The sequence below is a fragment of the Petromyzon marinus genome, chromosome 20, assembly GCF_048934315.1.
Source record: "Petromyzon marinus isolate PM22_M1 ecotype Great Lakes invasive population chromosome 20, UKy_Petmar_22M1.pri1.0, whole genome shotgun sequence".
In the NCBI taxonomy this organism is placed as follows: Eukaryota; Metazoa; Chordata; class Hyperoartia; order Petromyzontiformes; family Petromyzontidae; genus Petromyzon; species Petromyzon marinus.
This window is the reverse complement of record NC_133686.1, coordinates 14,063,775-14,076,698: the sequence shown is the minus strand read 5'-3', so window position 1 is coordinate 14,076,698 and position 12,924 is coordinate 14,063,775. Positions and strand designations below refer to the sequence as shown.

General features: G+C 48.5%; 1 protein-coding gene across 2 annotated transcripts; it reads left to right on the top strand.

The window, feature by feature from the left end:
• Nucleotides 1-193: 193 nt before the first annotated feature.
• Nucleotides 194-9,881, top strand: INO80C (INO80 complex subunit C). 2 transcript variants are annotated; one of them, XM_032957467.2, is made up of 5 exons: nucleotides 194-1,551; nucleotides 2,214-2,333; nucleotides 4,134-4,242; nucleotides 5,996-6,063; nucleotides 8,271-9,881. In XM_032957467.2, exons 1-5 carry the CDS (start codon nucleotides 1,411-1,413, stop codon nucleotides 8,400-8,402), a joined length of 570 nt encoding a protein of 189 aa, XP_032813358.1. In that variant the 5' UTR covers nucleotides 194-1,410; the 3' UTR covers nucleotides 8,403-9,881. The 2 variants fall into 2 exon arrangements, with proteins under 2 accessions (XP_032813358.1, XP_032813357.1); XM_032957466.2 differs by having other exon boundaries at nucleotides 208-1,551; nucleotides 2,214-2,372.
• The last annotated feature ends 3,043 nt before the right edge of the window (nucleotides 9,882-12,924 follow it).

Here is a 12,924-nt window from a genome sequence, read left to right as displayed (position 1 = left end):
CACACGAGGGCAATTGGGTTAACCGAGGAGGATGTGGAACTGAGTGGACTTGCCGATGACCGGTACCAGTAGTGTCCAGATCGGCCTCTGTGGAGGAGGTTCGTGAAGGACGCTGCTACTGCGCAGATGGAGGCAATCGCCCTCCAGCAACAACGGAGGGCAGCAGAGCGACGCTCAGAACAACGAGCGGGGCGCCGGGTGGATAAAACGCCAAAAGTTGGCACAGGTGGTGCATCTGCCAGTCATCTAAGTCAGCAAACCCATGGCACATGTACCGTGATCTCCTGCCAGTGGGCCTTCGACACTTCACGTGCCCTTAGTGCACGTAGCCTGGCACAATCGCCGTGGCCACTTGGTGGCCGTGGTTGTTACTTTCCGGGCGGCCACTCCGCCACGTGGAGCGCGCGGCTCTCGCGTGCCCTCGGCGACCGCGTGACCGCGCCAGCCAATGGCGGCGCTCGGAGGCGGCGTCATGGCGACACCGTTGCGGCCTAGCGAGGAGAGACGCGGCCCACCTCACGGGGACTGAGGGAGACGCGGCCCGCCTCACGGGTAACAGAGAGGGAGACGCGGCCCGCCTCGCGGGTAACAGAGAGGGAGACGCGGCCCGCCTCACAGGGACTGAGAGGGAGACGCGGCCCGCCTCACGGGGACTGAGAGGGAGACGCGGCCCGCCTCACGGGTAACAGAGAGGGAGACGCGGCCCGCCTCGCGGGTAACAGAGAGGGAGACGCGGCCCGCCTCACAGGGACTGAGAGGGAGACGCGGCCCGCCTCGCGGGTAACAGAGAGGGAGACGCGGCCCGCCTCACGGGGACTGAGAGGGAGACGCGGCCCGCCTCGCGGGTAACAGAGAGGGAGACGCGGCCCGCCTCACGGGGACTGAGAGGGAGACGCGGCCCGCCTCACGGGTAACAGAGAGGGAGACGCGGCCCGCCTCACGGGGACTGAGAGGGAGACGCGGCCCGCCTCACGGGGACTGAGAGGGAGACGCGGCCCGCCTCACGGGGACTGAGAGGGAGACGCGGACCGCCTCACGGGGACTGAGAAGGAGACGCGGCCCGCCTCACGGGTAACAGAGAGGGAGACGCGGCCCGCCTCACGGGGACTGAGAGGGAGACGCGGCCCGCCTCGCGGGTAACAGAGAGGGAGACGCGGCCCGCCTCACGGGGACTGAGAGGGAGACGCGGCCCGCCTCACGGGGACTGAGAGGGAGACGCGGCCCGCCTCGCGGGTAACAGAGAGGGAGACGCGGCCCGCCTCACGGGGACTGAGAGGGAGACGCGGCCCGCCTCACGGGGACTGAGAGGGAGACGCGGCCCGCCTCACGGGGACTGAGAGGGAGACGCGGCCCGCCTCACTGGTAACAGAGAGGCGCTGAGACTTTGCAGGGAGTTTGGGCCCCCCGGCCATGTCGGCGGTGCCCCCGAGCGCCGCTCCTCCTCCTCCTCCCCCCCAGCGGCCACGCTGCAAGAAGCGGCCCGGGAGCAGCGCGGCCTTCGCGGTAGCGGCAGCGGGGACGGCGACAAAACCCAACATGAAGAAACGCGTGGTGAGGGGGAGGTGGGGAGGGTGAGGGGGAGGTGGCGACGGTGAGGAGTGAGTGATGAATGAGGGGTGAGGAGTGAGTGAGGGGTGAGGAGTGAGTGAGGGGTGAGGAGTGAGTGAGGGGTGAGGAGTGAGTGAGGGGGAGGTGTGGAGAGTGAGTGAGGGGAGTGAGGGGATACGGGCGAGTGAGGGGTGAGGAGCGAGTGATGAATGAGGGGTGAGGGGTGAGTGAGGAGCGAATGAGGGGTGAGTGAGGAGCGAATGAGGGGTGAGGAGCGAGTGAGGAGCGAATGAGGGGTGAGGAGCGAGTGAGGGGTGAGGAGCGAGTAAACGGTGAGTGAGGGGTGAGGAAGAATTAAGGAGTGAGAAGCGAGTGAGGGGCAAGGTGAGTGGTGAGGAGCGAGTGATGAGATTAGGAGTGAGTGAGGGGTGAGGATCCAGTGAAGGGTGAGGAGTGAGAAGCGAGTGAGGGGTGAGGACCGATTGAGGGACCAGTGAGGAGCGGGTGAGGAGTGAGAGCTAGTGAGGGGAGAGGAGCGAGGACACAAGGCATTGCATCTTTATTCACCCAGGGAAGTGCAGTGCAGAGAGCATACCTGTAACAAGCAACGACAGTGGTGCGTGATGCTTCTGTACATGGTTGGTGCACTGTGTGGGTTGATGCAGCTGCAGCAGCCGGGAGTTTCAACTTGCGAGGGGGAGGTGACGACGACGACGGCGACGATGGCGGTGGCAGCGGTGGAGGGAAAGGAGGCGGTGCCGGTGCTCGTGTCGGCAGAGCCGGCCGTGAGCAAGGCCCTTCCTTTCAAGAACCCCAGCTTCACCGTGGGTGGCTACGAGCCAGACGCGGCTCCTGCTCCCGTCGGACGGAGCGTTGGGCATTCGAGAAGTTGTGTGGGGGGGGGGGCACCGTGACAGCAGTCTGCGGCTGCCAAGGATAAACTTGGGTGGCACGAAAGGGACCACTGGTGGTGCTGGGCCCAGCTACCGCCTACCGCCGCACCTCCTGCTGGTCTGAGGCCCCACGGTGGCGAGATCTTAACGACCTCGCCTGGTCTACAGGAGTTCGTGGGTTCAATTCCGACCCTGACGCCTGCTGTATATTTGGAGTTTGCGCGTCTCTCTCCCCATGGTCCCGTGGATTTTTCTCCGGGTCCTCCGGGTTTCCCCTCCACATTTAGAATCAACATCACGCGTCTAGAGTATTTTTAAGCTATTTTTTGTGGCCAGGTCACTTCTGAAAAAGAGCTATATAGATCACTGGGCCTTACCTGGTAAAATAAAAATAGTTTAGTTTAGGCATCAGCATTTGCCTGTTCGTGTTCAAACGACGCTTATGGCCAAACTAAGTGGTTAATTTTGTAACCTCTGCCTTGCAGGAAGGGGGGCAGTGGCTAACGCACTGCGCTTGTAAACCCTGTCACCCGAGTTTGATATATGGTCATGGCTAGCATCAGTGGCAAGTGATATATCAATCGGTCCTGGTCCTGCACTTACTGAGTGGTGAGGTATGGCCATGATCGGCACGGCTTAAAGAGTCCTTCATCCAGCAGTGGATACGTATTTGTCGATGTACACCCTGAACAGCTGTGCAAACAAAGTGTACATCTCAAAGGCTTTTCCATGTGAAATATTAAAAACAAATTATTTATAACATTCACAAAGGGTTGTACATTATTATTGATACAGTGGTACCTCGGTATACGTTAATTAATTCCAGAAGGCAGGAGGACTTATACCGGAAGTGACGTCTACCAAACGAATTTTTCCCATAAGAAATAAAGGGAAAGGAAATAATCCGTTCCAGAGTATAAGAAATGATATTTTATTTGGCATATTATACATTACTGGGGTTGTATATATAATGTAGACACTATTACTAAAATGCATACATACATTAAAATAAATGCATAATGCATAAATAAGGAGTTAAAATGACAAAAAACACGTGAAAATTCACAGAGTTATAGCAAGGTTTGTGCACTGAACGAGATCTACAGGCAGACGAAGGAGCCGCGCTTTGTTTCAGTCATGAACGGGGTAAACGCGGCTACGTGGTGACTCATCCAGACCCAGACAGGTTCTAGCAAGCGCAAAGTATCCCAAGCAAGACGTATCCCAAGACATTTTTTTCTCGTCACAACACGACGTATACCAAATTCGACGTATTCCAAAGTGGTCGTATACCGAGGTATGACTGTACCTTGGCATGAGGCCTCGGAAAGTAAATTTTTTTAAAGTCTAAATATAGTTGGCAATTTAAATTATTCTGTAAATAATTTGTAATCTGAGATGGAACCTGTAACCATACGCTGCGCCCCACCCTTGTGATCGACTTAAACACCTTGATTTGTCAAGGTGAGGGTCGTGCCAGTGGAATCCCCTTCGTGTATCAGCCCACACGAGGCACATGTGAGAAATAGACAACAGACCTTCCCACATCTGTCTCTCCACATACAAAATAAGTTTATTTACACATCCCACCAGCCACGTGCCCTTCTGGGAGTAGCATCGGTTTATTACCAGCAAACTGAACCAGTATCGCCATTCAGTGTCTCATCAGTGGCATGTGTGTGTGTCCTGTAGCATTCAGGTCTGGGTGGCATGGGAGTTCGCAAGTCGCGCGTGTGGAAGAACCTGAAGCAGATCATCGCAGCCGAGCGCAGCATGAACTGGAGCCCTGATGATGCCACATGTGCGTACGGCGTGACTCGTCACGGGGTAGAGTGGTGACAAAGTTACATCAAGGATTTGTGGGGAGAGACGTGAAATTGAGTGAATACTGGCGTGTGCTAAAATGAATGAGTAGACAAAACGCCTCCCATATTTTCCACTCTTCATAAAATATAAAAGGATGTTATACACTTCCCATCAGCTGCACGGTCCTCTGGGGGAGCTGAATTTTAGCAGCATCGGTTCAACGCAAGAAAACTGATCTTTTGTGTTTGATCTGAGGACAAAATTGTTCCAAAATTTATGGAAATTTTTCTACATTCCAAATGAAATGTTCGATTCAACACATGTTAAGTTTGTTTTGTGTATTTTGAGGTATATATTAGTTTCACTTATTATCTTGCAAGAATAAGTTAAATATTTAGTTTTCAGAGCTGGTAATTTTCTAAATTTAGCAAAACACCGAATGTTAATATGTTGATTTGAAGCTTTCGTGACTGCAGGAATCCATACGCTTTGGTTCTTTCGGTAAAGTCACGTAGGTAGAAAAATAATAGATCACGACGTTTCGATTGCAACACAAGCAATCGTCATCAGGTGAGACCAACAGCAGAACTGCTGACGAAGGAGAAAGAGCTGCTGCAACAAGTGGTTATATAAGGTAGGAGGCAAGCTGCTGATGCAGGCTGCTTCTAAAGGGTAGAAATGGGCATAGCCCAAGAGTCATAAACGACTGCTGCGCATGAGACAAGGGGGAGATTGGCGGCAGAAGGTGAGAGAGGGGGTGGGGCATAGATAACTGGTGGAAGGGGGAGAGAGAAGCTGTGACTCAGAGAGTCGAGAATAGCTACTGACATCGCCAGGCAGGAAGGGGGAAGCATCATAGCCAGTTTTGACCTAAACCGGTTAATAACGTCCTTCCAATGATTGCTCAGTTTGTATCCATCTTCTCGGTTGAAATTGTGTCTGTGTTTATATATCTGGATGGCTTCATGGACAAATCTTTGATGGTAGCCCGAAAGTTTGCAGAGTACCTTGGTCTCAGAAAAAAACAATATCGTGTGAACCCACCATGTTAAAACAGTGATAGCCATGGCAGAGTTATTGGTTCTGCCGTATTTCAAATCTGCCTTGTGTTTGCGAACACGGTCCGAGACATGTCGTTTCGTTTCCCCGATGTAACTGCTGCCGCAGACACAACTTAGTTTTGATTTAAACCTTTCGTGACTGCAGGGACTCATATTCTTGGTTCTTTCGGTAAAGTCACGTATAAGGGAAACAATAAAATAATAAAAATATAAAACAATAAAATCCTCACGACGTTTCGACTGCAACACAAGCAATCATCATCAGGTGTGAAAACCACAGCAATAATTTTTTGACAGCTTTGTGGATTGTGCGGTCTGAATGTATCCCCAACCATGGGGAGAAAACCATCTGAGGACCCAACCAAAACAATCACCTTGCCATACATAGCAGGTGTTACTAAAAAGATTTCCAAAATCTTGAACAAACACAAGATCCAGGTTCGATTCAACACAGTACACAAAATCCGTGATTTGATCCCATCTGTCAAGGATGTGATTCCTGACATGCAACTCCTCGGACGTGTTAATTAATTAATAATGTACACTTAAGAGTAGTTATTTGTGCATTGGTTTATTTTATATTGTGATAGGTGTGTTTACTGGTAAAGAGGCCTTGTTTGCAAAAATTCAACCTTAATTTTGACAGAAATGTTTGCTTTGTTTTACATCTTACAATATTTTTTACAGACAGCAACATCGACGCTCCTCCATCGTTCAAGCCAGCCAAGAAGTATTCAGACCTCTCTGGTTTGCCTGTAAGATATACGCAGACTCACTATACAATACAGTCCAGTAATTCGTAAATTGTGCTACTTGCATGATATATTGTCATCTATTCCGAATATAATGTAATTAATTTGATTTAATAATGATACAAATAATTAATGTAGGTATGTATCCAATTTTGGCACACCCAGTATAACTGTTGTTCACATTGATATGGGGAGAGTAGAAGTGTGGATGACATGTGGCAGATGGCACGGGAGCATGGGTTTTTTAAAGTTAATAATTTAAGGCTGTTGTCAAGCTTTCTCATCAAAGCAAAGTATTGATTTTATTTCCCGCTACATTTTCTCCGAAAAAAATATTCACCAATCTTGACCATAGCTACAGTCTAGTGGCAAAATCTGTAGAAGGGCTGCTGCCTGACATTTTAGGACCGTGGTCTCTCTTTATCTACAGTGAGGGAAAAAAGTATTTGATCCCCTGCTGATTTTGTACGTTTGCCTACTGACAAACAAATGATCAGTCTATAAATTTAATGGTAGGTTTATTTGAACAGTGAGAGACAGAATAACAACAACAAAATCCAGAAAAACGCATGTCAAAAATGTTATAAATGGATTTGCATTTTAATGAGGGAAATAAGTATTTGACCCCCTCTCAATCAGAAAGATTTCTGGCTCCCAGGTGTCTTTTATACAGGTAACGAGCTGAGATTAGGAGCACACTCTTAAAGGGAGTGCTCCTAATCTCAGCTTGTTACCTATATAAAAGACACCTGTCCACGGAAGCAATCAATCAGATTCCAAACTTTCCACCATGGCCAAGACCAAAGAGCCCTCCAAGGATGTCAGGGACAAGATTGTAGACCTACACAAGGCTTGAATGGGCTACATGACCATTGCCAAGCAGCTTGGTGAGAAGGTGACAACAGTTGGTGCGATTATTCGCAAATGGAAGAAACACAAAAGAACTGTCAATCTCCCTCGGCCTGGGGCTCCATGCAAGATCTCACCTCGTGGAGTTGCAATGATCATGAAAACGGTGAAGAATCAGCCCAGAACTACACGGGAGGATCTTGTCAATGATCTCAAGGCAGCTGGGCCCATAGTCACCAAGAAAACAATTGGTAACACACTACGCCGTGAAGGACTGAAATCCTGCAGCGCCCGCAAGGTCCCCCTGCTCAAGAAAGCACATATACATGCACGTCTGAAGTTTGCCAATGAACATCTGAATGATTCAGAGGACGACTGGGTGAAAGTGTTGTGATCAGATGAGACCAAAATGGAGCTCTTTGGCATCAACTCAACTCGCCGTGTTTGGAGGAGGAGGAATGCTGCCTATGACCCCAAGAACACCATCCCCACCGTCAAACATGGAGGTGGAAACATTATGCTTTGGGGGTGTTTTTCTGCTAAGGGGACAGGACAACTTCACCACATCAAAGGGACGATGGACGGGGCCATGTACCGTCAAATCTTGGGTGAGAACCTCCTTCCCTCAGCCAGGGTAATGAAAATGGGTCGTGGATGGGTATTCCAGCATTACAATGACCCAAAACAACACGGCCAAGGCAACAAAGGAGTAGCTCAAGAAGAAGCACATTAAGGTCCTGGAGTGGCCTAGCCAGTCTCCAGACCTTAATCCCATAGAAAATCTGTGGAGGGAGCTGAAGGTTCGAGTTGCCAAACGTCAGCATCGAAACCTTAATGACTTGGAGAAGATCTGCAAAGAGGAGTGGGACAAAATCCCTCCTGAGATGTGTGCAAACCTGGTGGCCAACTACAAGAAACGTCTGACCTCTGTGATTGCCAACAAGGGTTTTGCCACCAAGTACTAAGTCATGTTTTGCAGAGGGGTCAAATACGTATTTCCCTCGTTAAAATGCAAATCAATTTATAACATTTTTGACATGCGTTTTTCTGGATTTTTTTGTTGTTGTTCTGTCTCTCGCTGTTCAAATAAACCTACCATTAAAATTATAGACTGAACATTTCTTTGTCAGTGGGCAAATGTACAAAATCAACAGGGGATCAAATACTTTTTTCCCTCACTGTATGTGCTATGAAGAAGGGCCATTGCCTGAACCATTGCCTATTTTACTTTTAAGGCCACAGTGTAGTTGACAAATGTGTTGACATTGATATTGGCTCTATCAACTTCAAAATCAGTTAATAATGTACACAGATATTGTTCATAAACCATAGCAACCTTTCCGTGTTGTGTCTGGTTGCAGGCAAGTTACACGGACCCACAGAGCAAACTCCACTTCAGCAATGCCGAGGAGTTCTCCCAGGTGCGCACGCTGCCCATGGACATTGTGTCGGGTTACCTGGCCCTGCGCAAGGCCACCAGCATCGTGCCGTAACAGCGTACAACTCTCCATCCGTTAGCGCGACTTAAGAGAGGTTGAGCTACGCCGAAAACCACAAGCACAAATCTTACACACAAATTAAATACAGTGTACAAAGCTTACGGTGTATAAAGATGCCATGACATGCACTGGTTGGTGCTGTTTCATCCTTTTATGAAATCTTTGAGAGGAAGTCACCGCCCTCGGGCACCTCCACCTGCGTGTAGACTTTCTTCCCGCGCAGGCGCAGGCGCAGGCTGCAAGGCGAGGGAGCGTTGCGCGGATGGCAAGCCGGGAAGAGATCTCAACTTGGAACGTTCAGTAACAATTGCAGTAGTGAGACGACCCACTCCAAGTCCAAACCACAACCTGCATATAGACCTCTTTTTTTGTAATTAATGGCAAATGTCATTGGAATGTTGCCTAAAAGCAGTCATTATGGGTGTGATGATGCATTGTTTCGTCAATCAATATCGGTTAAGGTTTAGTCATCGATAATGTTCCATTAACTTCCATGAACATTATATGTGAACATTAATGTATTGAAAAAGACTGACAGAGAAAAGAGAGAATATAAGAATTACGAATTGGTTATTGAATCGGATTCCGGCACCGAATCGAGAGCGTGTATCACGTCGCTCGGCGGAGTGAATTATTATAGCCCTGTAGGTCACAGCTGATACGATTTAACTTAGTCTTTATTTGTTACATGGAAAATCCCTTTTATCCAGTCACCCAGCTAGTTTCCAAGGGAGATGTAGGAACAAGAACAACATCAACATTATACAGAGGAACAGGCAACATTGGAATAACACGTTGGAGGTACAAGCCAAAATAATGCAGAAAGAATAACAATCGACATCAAAAACGAGGTAATGAATTGTGGGAGAGGAGATGTGTGTGAGGCAAAGGGAATCCAAGCGAATCAAACAACCACCACGGGAATACGAAAAGTAACGGCAAAGGGTTTATGTACAGGTGCAGCCGAACTGTCCATGCTGAGCTAGAATTGATATTAAACGATGTAGGGAGGGGAGGGAGCTGAGCCTATGCTGAGAGGCGAGGACATCCCAGTAACGTGGGCCAGCAGCGTGGAAGGAAATGTCGCCATAGTTGCAACAGCCGGTATTTTTTGTAAGATCAGGGAGGCACTTCTGATGTTGCGACTGACAATGTGCGAAGTTTTACCCTTTTGATGGCACTGTGCCATTGCTCCATCTTGCAAATCGTTGGACAATTCTAGTTATGTCTAAACCGGCACGTGCTATAATGGTAAAAACCACCGTACAAGCGTTTGTCTTTTTTATGGGGGAATTGCAGTTCCATTCTCCTTCCATCTCGTGGTCGAACTGCACTCTCCGTGTACCTCCTGCTTATCATCGAACTCCAAGGCTGTCAGAGAGAGCCAGTTTCGTATGTTTGTGTACACTTTAAGTACAAAATAAATGTGAAGTGTGTAATATATTTGTTACAATAAACGTAAATTTGTCTTTCCGTTAAGTGCTTTGGATTAATTTATATTAATGTTTAGCCCTTTGGCAATCTACCGCTGGATGAAGCCTCCGCATCCTTTGTTGGTCTTGGGGGACTGTTTGATCATACTTCACTCGGCTGGTCAGTACGGGTTGGTAACGTGGTGCGGACACTGGACCGGTTCAGATGTCACTCGCCACTGATGTTAGCCATGGCCAGGAATCAAACTCAGGTTACCGAGTTCCAAGTGCTACCACTCTTCCCCCATGTATTGAGAAATAAATAACACAAGTATACATCGTGGCTATCGTGATTATTCCAGCAGTATATGTAAGTTGCTTATATCATTGCTTTAATCATACGCACATTCGGTCTCAAAAATACCCATTACCACTGATAAATGTTCCTATTTAATAACGCATCCCCTATTCATCTACGACCAATTCCGTAAAAACACGATCATTTTGCCACAATTGTGTAATCACTCAAAGTAAGTGGTAAGGACAGTCGACAACCGTGGAAAGTTTCCTCGTATTGGGAATGGTGCCAATCATCATTTGGAGCGTGCCTGTGTGGGAATCGTTGGGAGGGCTAGTGGCCATTCCACGGACGTGAAATATTTGTCCAGAGACTTTAGGGAAACTTACGTTGTTACTGAAAAGTCACAGCTGTCTGCCAAATGCTGGAAAGCCGACTCGCACGCACTCGCACGTGAAGATGGCAGTGATGATGCAAAGGAGACAAAATGTTGATGGTAATAATGCATGACGATAATTGATGGTGATAATATGAGCTATAATAAATGATGGTCATGATCACCATCATCAACCATAGTCCAGTGCTGAATAAAAGCCGCCCTTTGTCCTGCACTGTAACCATCCTGCACTTTCGATTAGCACGGTTGGCTATGTACGGTGAGAAAGAAGTTCAACATACACATTTATCGCCTACACACGAGCTGATGCTCCTACGTCTCCGAAGTGGACGTCCCCTGGAGCACGGGGGCGTGCTCTTGCTAGCACCACCGTCCTTGGTTTCAACCACCGGCCACCATCCCCCATCCCTTCTCGTGCTCTGTCCCGCCAAAGTCCACCGACTTTTCTTAAAAGTCAAGATCATGCCTCAATTAATTGTATCTATGTTTCTGTCTCATGGTTATTTCAAGCATGCACCTCTCCATCATGCCCACTTGCACTCCTGTCAATTTAACATTTTCTTTGTCAAAGTTCATGGGCGGGACCGAGTTATATATACAAATGGGGGGGGGCTAATATGCAGTGGGGGGAATATGCAGTGGGCGGGCTAGCCACCATCCTGCCCAGATATTTGCTGTATTGTGGCACCATCTACCACCTAGCTTCCGAATTTGTATTAAACCGTCTGAGTTCATTACTACACTGGATATGACTCCGATATCGGTGTTGCCCTTGACGTCCCCGATGCAACTCATCATCGTAACCTGGACATTAACTCAGATCTCCCCCCTCCTGGATATCATCCTAATAGTCCTCTTAAGCAAATACACCAAATACCTAAATTAACACTTAGTTCCTATAACTTTCGTATCCTCAGAAGTGCCTCGGTAATCCAATTATACATTCTATTTGTTAAAACTAGGATTGATAAAACGTCTTCCTGCGTTTCTGGAATACCTTTTCCGCTCCTCTACAGCTTTCCCTGGGTTTGATCTTCCACGAAGCTCATGGTCCACCCTAAACCGTAGCCATTGCACACACCATGGCAGATGTGGATACCCGATGCACAAATGGAAAATTAAAAACTCTCCAGTGTGCGACTGTGGTCATCCAGAACAGACCCTACAACTTATCACGACGCAATGCCCGATTCATAAATACGGAGACCGCAGCGATGATACAACGCCGCTGCTCCTGCCCTGATTGTCTGGGCTTGACCACCTGAATGTGAGATTGTAGTTGGTCCTCTGCATCGACATCAGCAGTCATACGGAAGAAGACGATCTACAGCTTGGTTTGTTTCATTCACTCCGCTCTTTATGTCCAATTTATACCAAAACAACGAGCTTACGTGCACCCATACCTAAGTTTCTGGCGCCTCTTGCTCGATTGGCATGTTTCGTTTCCGACTGTTAAATACCTCGTTTGATCGTTGTGCAATATTCCTTAAGATCCTGTATTCGTTCTCTGCTTTGTTGATGTTTTAGTCTTTTTATATTGCTGCTGTGCTCACGCACCACCGATAACCCCTTGTGAAACAGCTGGACAACCGGCTAAACGGCACCATCCGTGTCACTCATCTTCAGGCAGTGAGCAGGCGGCTGCTCTCTCTGTGTGGGCGGTGCTTGTGGTTGAGTGGGGCACTTCTGAGGATGGGGAGCGGTGGTGTAGCGGTTACTGGTGACGAATATCTGATCCGGTCCTGGACTTCCTCTAGGTCGACTCATCCTCAAATTAGTGCTTGGTGCGGTGTGTAAACATCGCCACTGGGGAGAAAAAAGGCGATTGGGCGTGGTACTGGCCACCCACCCCCTCGTGTGCCACAGTGCCGGCCTTTATAGGTGCTCGCTAACAGAACTTGCCCCAATAGTCTATTCAGGCTATAGGGGGGATCTTTGTCTTTGTAGCAATGTAATGTGGTTTCAGACCGAGGCGGTCCTGCACAGATAACATATTCTCTATCTGCTACAACAGAGGTGTAGGAATTTTAACTGGACCTACACCTATGCTTTATTGATCTACCATCAATAGACCAGGGCTATATGTTGTTCTTTGTGCTTTCGGGGTCCCAGACTCTATGCTTATGATGATGAGCAGGCCAGGGTAAAGCTGTGTGTCCAGGAGTCCGAGCCATTCCCTGTTTATCTTGGGGTGCGACAGGGACATCCTCCCACATTATTTAACATATTCTTTAACTACATAGTTCGAGAGACTTTCCATGGCTGTACTAGATTAATTTATATCTGGGACAGATACAATGGGAGGATGATCGATGCCCGTGTGCAATCAAGGGATGGCTCCCTATTGGTCAACCATGTTATGTATGCTGATGATCTGGTAATTGGTGCTCACTCTGAGGAGTTGGAGGT